The sequence below is a fragment of the Rhinoderma darwinii genome (genome assembly GCF_050947455.1).
Source record: "Rhinoderma darwinii isolate aRhiDar2 chromosome 5 unlocalized genomic scaffold, aRhiDar2.hap1 SUPER_5_unloc_55, whole genome shotgun sequence".
In the NCBI taxonomy this organism is placed as follows: domain Eukaryota; kingdom Metazoa; phylum Chordata; class Amphibia; order Anura; family Rhinodermatidae; genus Rhinoderma; species Rhinoderma darwinii.
Window position 1 is genome coordinate 1,134,277 of NW_027461815.1, and position 9,335 is coordinate 1,143,611.

A 9,335-nucleotide genomic window follows, 5' to 3' on the forward strand; every position below is an offset into this window, starting at 1 on the left:
GTGACGGAGCGGTCCACGGACTCATCACTACATCTGTCAGAATGCAAGACAGCGACAAACAACATTATCAATGGGGTCGTCCAGGACTAGAAAACAGGACCCGAAATACCCGACAGCCCCAAACAGCAGCGGCGCGGGGAAGAGAAGGAAAAAATGGCGCCTGTACTGAACGCCGAGAACGGTCAACAAGAAATCACACCAATCAGGACTGACCCTCCAGGGGGCGCTCATCTCAGGACCACGTGCAGGGGGTGACGCCGCAATCATGAAAAGTTCTGAAACTTTCTAGCACACGTTGTGTTTCAAATCCCCCCATTTTAAAGACTCTGAATGCTGGCGGTGAACGGAAACAATTGTTGAAAACCAGTATAGACCGAATACTAAGCAGAGCCGATGGGACAATCCTCTGCACAGTCCGGACTCCAGGCTGATACATTGTAACAAACTATCAGCACGGGAGAGTTTTGTCTAGACTGGAAACAATTGTAACAAACCTTCAGCTGTGGGAAGCATTCGGTCAGGACAAGTTTTCGGCCTCCGGATATAAGAAAAAAATAAATCCTTATTCACTGACAGCAAGCATAGATTGCGCCCTTTATGTACTGTACCGCCCCACAGAATGTAATGGTAATCATGCGGGACGTTCCTCACCTCATCGCTGGGGGACGCCGTCTCCGGTTTGGCCATGTAGCCCTCGTTGCGCCGCTCCTCGATTCCTCGCTTCATTACCTTCAGCTCGCTGGGGTGCGGCGTCGCTCTTCTATGCAGACCCTGAAAAACCAATCACAAGAGTGAGAATCCCTTCATATGGAGCCGCAGAGCATCTCGCCACCCTGCCTGCAGAGCATCTCACCCGCCTCTCCGCTGCAGCCTCATCATCCTCCTCCTCTGGTTTCAGCTCTTCCTGGAACTGAATGACGCTGACGCGGTTCAGATTGCCGTCTATCCAGCTCTCGTCCAGACTGTTCTGCAGCGGAGACTCTGCAACAAGACAAGATCGAGTCCACAGCTTATAGAACCGAGCGTCCCCGGCACACCCTTCTCCTGACATACTCTGTGCTGCTCTAAAGAGACCGCACCTCCACAAGACCCGCACTCCTCTCCTGACATACTCTGTGCTGCTCTAAAGAGACCGCACCTCCACAAGACCCGCACACTCCTCTCCTGACACTCTGTGCTGCTCTAAAGAGACCGCACCTCCACAAGACCCGCAAACTCCTCTCCTGACATACTCTGTGCTGCTCTAAAGAGACCGCACCTCCACAAGACCCGCAAACTCCTCTCCTGACATACTCTGCGCTGCTCTAAAGAGACCGCACCTCCACAAGACCCGCAAACTCCTCTCCTGACATACTCTGTGCTGCTCTAAAGAGACCGCACCTCCACAAGACCCGCAAACTCCTCTCCTGACATACTCTGTGCTGCTCTAAAGAGACCGCACCTCCACAAGACCCGCACACTCCTCTCCTGACACTCTGTGCTGCTCTAAAGAGACCGCACCTCCATAAGACCCGCAAACTCCTCTCCTGACATACTCTGTGCTGCTCTAAAGAGACCGCACCTCCACAAGACCCGCAAACTCCTCTCCTGACATACTCTGCGCTGCTCTAAAGAGACCGCACCTCCACAAGACCCGCACTCCTCTCCTGACATACTCTGTGCTGCTCTAAAGAGATCGCTCCTCCACAAGACCCGCACTCCTCTCCTGACATACTCTGTGCTGCTCTAAAGAGACCGCACCTCCACAAGACCCGCGCACTCCTCTCCTGACATACTCTGTGCTGCTCTAAAGAGACTGCACCTCCACAAGACCCGCACACTCCTCTCCTGACATACTCTGTGCTGCTCTAAAGAGATCGCTCCTCCACAAGACCCGCAAACTCCTCTCCTGACATACTCTGTGCTTCCCTGAAGAGATCGCTCCTCCACAAGACCCGCACACTCCTCTCCTGACATACTCTGTGCTGCTCTAAAGAGACCGCACCTCCACAAGACCCGCGCACTCCTCTCCTGACATACTCTGTGCTGCTCTAAAGAGATCGTGCCTCCAAAAGACCCGCACACTCCTCTCCTGACATACCCTGTGCTGCTCTAAAGAGATCGCTCCTCCACAAGACCCGCAAACTCCTCTCCTGACATACTCTGTGCTGCTCTGAAGAGATTGTGTCTCCAAAAGACCCGCACACTCCTCTCCTGACATACTCTGTGCTTCTCTAAAGAGACCGCACCTCCACAAGACCCGCACACTCCTCTCCTGACATACTCTGCGCTGCTCTAAAGAGACCGCACTTCCACAAGACCCGCGCACTCCTCTCCTGACATACTCTGTGCTTCTCTGAAGAGATCGCGCCACCACAAGACGGGCACACTCCTCTGCTGACATACTCTGTGCTGCTCTAAAGAGATCGCGCCACCACAAGACCCGCACACTCCTCTCCTGACATACTCTGTGCTGCTCTGAAGAGACCGCACCTCCACAAGACGGGCACACTCCTCTGCTACTCATACTCTGCAGGGAGACCTACTCCTTCCACTAGGTAGTACACATTATGGAGTTGTATATAGACAATGATAGGTGTGATAGTACCGATGCTCGGGGACGGTTGCTGGGGCAGGAGGTAGCAGGTTAGGACTTTGGTTCCCGTCTTCTCATCGTCTTCAGTCTGGAATTTGAGCATCGGCTGTGACTGGTTCTCCGCCAACCACAGAGCCTTCAGGTTGAGGTTAGTCAGAGCGAAGGGCAGGTTCATCAGCCTGAGGAGGAGGAGGGGGGGGGGGGAAAGAGATAATGAAGAGACGGAGAAAACGTGTGACCCCCCCCACACCAGCAAGACAGTCCCAGACCAACCTGTTACCCGCGACATCAAGAACGTGCAGCTCGGTGGCGTTGGCCAGTTCTGGGGGGAGGGAGGTCAGCTGATTATCGCGCAGACACAGCATGTTCAGACTGGCGCAGCCCCCGATCTCACCGGGCAGCGAAGACAGGCGATTACGATCAACGTTCAGATTGGTCAATTTTGTCAGGTTTCCTACAGACTTCGGAAGATGCTAGAAAAAGACGAAGGAGAAAAACTAAATACTCCCGATACAGCGAAGAACTGTATACTGCCAACATACCCAACTATATACTACAGGAACCGCTATATATCATGTGTGAGAGGTTGTCACAGCCCCGCCCCCTGTTATCTATTACTACTGACCACCAGCCTGTATATCATGTGTGAGAGGTTGTCACAGCCCCGCCCCCTGTTACTGACATCACTGATATATAATATAATTACATGTGATCAGACATGAGATCCACACATCTTATATACAGTAACAGCTATTCATCTATTACTACTGACAACCAGCCTGTATATCATGTGTGAGAGGTTGTCACAGCCCCGCCCCCTGTTACTGACATCACTGATATATAATATAATTACATGTGATCAGACATGAGATCCACACATCTTATATACAGTAACAGCTATTCATCTATTACTACTGACAACCAGCCTGTATATCATGTGTGAGAGGTTGTCACAGCTCCGCCCCCTGTTACTGACATCACTGATATATAATATAATTACATGTGATCAGACATGAGATCCGCACATCTTATATACAGTAACAGCTATTCATCTATCACTACTGACAACCAGCCTGTATATCATGTGTGAGAGGTTGTCACAGCCCCGCCCCCTGTTACTGACATCACTGATATATAATATAATTACACTGTGATCAGACATGAGATCCACACATCTTATATACAGTCACAGCTATTCATCTATTACTACTGACAACCCGCCTGTATATCATGTGTGAGAGGTTGTCACAGCCCCGCCCCCTGTTACTGACATCACTGATGTATAATATAATTACATGTGATCAGACATGAGATCCACACATCTTATATACAGTAACAGCTATTCATCTATTACTACTGACAACCAGCCTGTATATCATGTGTGAGAGGTTGTCACAGCCCCGCCCCCTGTTACTGACATCACTGTATATAATATAATTACACTGTGATCAGACATGAGATCCACACATCTTATATACAGTAACAGCTATTCATCTATTACTACTGACAACCGGCCTGTATATCATGTGAGAGGTTGTCACAGCCCCGCCCCCTGTTACGGACATCACTGATATATAATATAATTACATTGTGATCAGACATGAGATCCACACATCTTATATACAGTAACAGCTATTCATCTATTACTACTGACAACCAGCCTGCATATCATGTGTGAGAGGTTGTCACAGCCCCGCCCCCTGTTACTGACATCACTGATATATAATATAATTACATTGTGATCAGACATGAGATCCACACATCGTATATACAGTAACAGCTATTCATCTATTACTACTGACAACCAGCCTGTATATCATGTGTGAGAGGTTGTCACAGCCCCGCCCCCTGTTACTGACTTCGCTGATATATAATATAATTACATTGTGATCAGACATGAGATCCACACATCTTATATACAGTCACAGCTATTCATCTATTACTACTGACAACCAGCCTGTATATCATGTGTGAGAGGTTGTCACAGCCCCGCCCCCTGTTACTGACTTCGCTGAAATATAATATAATTACATTGTGATCAGACATGAGATCCACACATCTTATATACAGTAACAGCTATTCATCTATTACTACTGAGAACCAGCCTGTATACCATGTGTGAGAGGTTGTCACAGCCCCGCCCCCTGTTACTGACATCACTGATATATAATATAATTACATGTGATCAGACATGAGATCCACACATCTTATATACAGTAACAGCTATTCATCTATTACTACTGACAACCAGCCTGCATATCATGTGTGAGAGGTTGTCACAGCCCGCCCCCTGTTACTGACATCACTGATATATAATATAATTACATTGTGATCAGACATGAGATCCACACATCTTATATACAGTAACAGCTATTCATCTATTACTCCTGACAACCAGCCCTGTATATCATGTGTGAGAGGTTGTCACAGCTCCGCCCCCTGTTACTGACATCACTGATATATAATATAATACATGTGATCAGACAATGAGATCCACACATCTTATATACAGTCACAGCTATTCATCTATTACTACTGACAACCAGCCTGTTATATCATGTGTGAGAGGTTGTCACAGCCCCGCCCCGTTACTGACATCACTGATATATAATATAATTACATTGTGATCAGACATGAGATCCACACATCTTATATACAGTAACAGCTATTCATCTATTAAAACTGACAACCAGCCTGTATATCATGTGTGAGAGAGGTTGTCACAGCTCCGCCCCCTGTTACTGACATCACTGATATATAATATAATTACACTGTGATCAGACATGAGATCCACATATCTTATATACAGTAACAGCTATTCATCTATTACTACTGACAACCAGCCTGTATATCATGTGTGAGAGGTTGTCACAGCCCCGCCCCCTGTTACTGACATCACTGATCTATAATATAATTACATGTGATCAGACATGAGATCCACACATCTTATATACAGTAACAGCTATTCATCTATTACTACTGACAACCAGCCTGTATATCATGTGTGAGAGGTTGTCACAGCCCCGCCCCCTGTTACTGACATCACTGATATATAATATAATTACATTGTGATCAGACATGAGATCCACACATCTTATATACAGTCACAGCTATTCATCTATTACTACTGACAACCAGCCTGTATATCATGTGTGAGAGGTTGTCACAGCCCCGCCCCCTGTTGCTGACATCACTGAATAATAGAAGTGTATATTTAGTGATGCCAGTAGGGGGGATGGGATGAATAAATGTAAGATCGTGATCATCTCGTACGGTTAGCAGGTTCTCGGTCAGTATGATCTCGCTCAGGTTCTCACAGTCCCCGATAGACTCTGTGAGTTGGGTCAGCCGGTTCTGGTCGACCTTCAGGATGGACAGTTGCTTGAGGTGACCTGCAGGGGGATTACAGACGTGTATAGAAATGTGAGGTGCGTCGCTGGGTCACAAAAGCACAAAGACATTTTACTTTACGCAGAAATTAGCAGCGGAGAAAAGGACAGAGAAAGACGTAGATGGGGGAGGGGGACACGTTACAGACAGAACGGGGATCCGTACAGATCATTGTACTGACCGATGCCGGCCGGTAAGCAGGAGAGCTGGTTCTGGGAGAGCAGCAGGTCGGTCAGAGATATGAGGCCGCTGATCTCCGCAGGAAGCTGCTCCAGCTTGTTCTCCGAAACATCCAGACAAACCAAGCGGCGGAGATTCCCCAGTTCCTGCAACAAGGACGTCGTGGTGAGACAAGGAGGAAGCAATGGCCGGACTCCAAGCGCCGCCCAGCCCCCCACTAGTGCCGCCCCGCCCCCCCCCACAAGAGCCACCCCGCCCCCCACTAGAGCCGCCCTGCCCCCCCCCACAAGAGCCGCCCAGCCCCCCCCACAAGAGTCGCCCAGCCCCCCCCCCCACAAGAGTCGCCCAGCCCCCCCCAAGAGCCGCCCAGCCCCCTCCCCACAAGAGCCGCCCAGCCCCCTCCCTCCCACAAGAGCCGCCCAGCCCCCCCTCACAAGAGCCGCCCCGCCCCCACAAGAGCCACCCCGCCCCCACAAGAGCCGCCCCGCCCCCACAAATCCCACCTCTCCCCTATAATGTACGTTATCCCGTGGATCGCTGACCCGGAGGCAGCCGGGATACTGACCGGAGGTAATGCTGACAGCTGATTCCTATCCAACCACAACTCCCGCAGGTTGGGCAGCGCACCGAGCGTGTCCGGCTACACAGGGAGACAATGGAGGACGGTTAGTGGGAGGTGAGCAGCAACGCAGCCGCACGCTCCGGCACGAAACGTGATCCTTACCAGAACCTGCAGATCATTGCTCCCCAGGTCCAAATGTTCCAACTTAACCAGGAATGACAGAGATCTGGAAAAGATGGAGGAAATGCAGATAATAGGAGGGCGGAGACCGGAACAACGGCGGAGACCGGAACAACGGCGGAGACCGGAACAACGGCGGAGACCGGAACAACGGCGGAGACCGGAACAACGGCGGAGACCGGAGCAACGGCGGAGACCGGAACAACGGCGGAGACCGGAACAACGGCGGAGACCGGAACAACGGCGGAGCCCGGAACAACGGCGAGCCCGGAACAACGGCGGAGCCCGGAACAACGGCGGAGCCCGGAGCAACGGCGGAGCCCGGAGCAACGGCGGAGACCGGAGCAACGGCGGAGACGGAACAACGGCGGAGCCCGGAACAACGGCGGAGCCCGGAACAACGCGGAGCCCGGAACAACGGCGGAGCCGGGAACACGGCGGAGACCGGAGCAACGGCGGAGACCGGAACAACGGCGGAGCCCGGAACAACGGCGGAGCCCGGAACAACGGCGGAGCCCGGAACAACGGCGGAGCCCGGAACAACGGCCGACACGTCACAGGCTGTGTCCGGGTCACACCATTTCCCAGGTAGGGGTGGAAGTAACGCTGGGGTCAGAAATGCTCCTATTCTGGAGTTTATTGACCCCTACAGGCCGCAGGATAGTAACAGTGTCCGGACCTGGGAAGTAACACATGGAAGAGGAGACAACCCCAAGACCGCATCAGGTGACGGCTCACAATGTCCGCTCAATATATATGTACCCCCCCCCACCCTTTTTAGAGGGGTTGTCCAAGATTTAGAAAAACATGGCTGCTTCTACCAAAAACAGCGCCATACTTGTCCACAGGTGGTGTGTGGTATTGCAGTCCCATTCACTTCAATGAAGCGGAGCCGTGTTTTGTAATTCTGTACAATCCCTTTAAGAGTCTCCGTCCAGCGTATACTCACGTAGGCACAGATTTCAGGAGGTTTTCTCGCAATTCCAATGTGACCAAATTCGCCAAACTAAAAAAAAAACAATGAATATATGAGACGACACAAATCACCAAAAACACCAAAATATTCTGTAACCGGCGCACCAACGAGGACCCCCCCCCCCCCCCCCCCGCTCATTATCACACGGCGCGGGTGGAGTCCCCGGCGCCTCCATTATAGACCTCTCCACGGTCATCACGTCAGGTGGAGCCGGCTGTCCGGTTTGGCTCTGGCGCAGGTGCGGCTCCGTTCACCTCGTTTTGCCCCGTGTTCAGCAGGCGCCCCCGACGTACCGGCACAGAGCGGGACACCTGACTAATAGTAAATAAACACACCGTGCGATTATACTTTTATTACGGACCACCTTTGCCTGGATCGGTGCGGTCTGTGGAGCGATCCCATACCACGAGAAGAGGTACACGACACACAGCGGCCCCCCGTATGACAGGAGAACACGCTGGGCATACGACGAGTGAACGGGGAGCCGCGGGTACGATCGTGTATACACCGCGCGTGCGCTGAATGTCAGGCGACGACGTGATGTGAACAGGGTCCAGGACACGCACGGGGGTAGGGCGACACTCACTTGCCGATGTCATTGGGGAGGGACTGCAGGGACACGTCATTCAGTGCCAGGTGCGCCAGGCTGCGGAGCTGGTAAATCCATCGGGCAGCCTGCAGGGAGAGAGGACGACTGTAATCACCGGACGTGCCCAACCAGGGGACGGACAACATACAAACAACATGGTGCACGGCCCCCACCACCGGCAGGAGATCAGGGGTCACTGCCTCAGGCTGCGTTCACATTACCCTCAGGATTTCTGCTCCGTCAGAAGAGAACAACAAAAATCCACCGACAAACTGACGGACCCTGTGGAGCTATAACGGGGTCTGTCACCGTGTCAGTCATTTTGATGGAAAGCGCCGAATGCTGCCCCTCAAATAGGACGGAACCGCCGACAGAGACTGAACGGAGCCCCTGACAGAAGTGTGAACAGAGCCACTGGGATCCACTTATCTATCCACTGGGAGGGGGGGGGGGTATCTATCCACTGGGAGGGGGGGGGGGGTATCTATCCACTGGGAGGGGGGGGGGGTTGTACCTGGGAGGGGCCGGGGGGTATCTATCCACTGGGAGGGGGGGGTATCTATCCACTGGGAGGAGGGGGGGTATCTATCCACTGGGAGGGGGGTGTATCTATCCACTGGGAGGAGGGGGGATCTTCATCCACTGGGAGGGGGGGGGGTATCTATCCACTGGGGAGAGGGGGGGTATCTATCCACTGGGAGGAGGGGGGGGTATCTATCCACTGGGAGGGGGGGGGGTGTATCTATCCACTGGGAGGGGGGGGGGGGTATCTATCCACTGGGAGGGGGGGGGGTGTATCTATCCACTGGGAGGGGGGGGGGTGTATCTATCCACTGGGAGGGGGGGTGTATCTATCCACTGGGAGGGGGGGGGGGTATCTATC

The 9,335-nt window shown here is 52.2% G+C and overlaps 1 protein-coding gene across 1 annotated transcript in view; it reads right to left on the reverse strand.

Annotated features, from left to right (window-relative positions):
• SCRIB (scribble planar cell polarity protein) overlaps positions 1-8,538 on the reverse strand; it is a gene marked incomplete at its 5' end in the record, with an annotated part of 90,354 nt that extends 81,816 nt beyond the window's left edge. The window contains 10 exon segments of the mRNA XM_075847668.1: positions 652-771; positions 854-981; positions 2,588-2,754; positions 2,849-3,048; positions 5,849-5,967; positions 6,147-6,291; positions 6,711-6,785; positions 6,870-6,933; positions 7,837-7,893; positions 8,450-8,538. Coding sequence (XP_075703783.1) covers positions 652-771; positions 854-981; positions 2,588-2,754; positions 2,849-3,048; positions 5,849-5,967; positions 6,147-6,291; positions 6,711-6,785; positions 6,870-6,933; positions 7,837-7,893; positions 8,450-8,538 — 1,164 coding nt within the window.
• Positions 8,539-9,335: the final 797 nt, after the last annotated feature.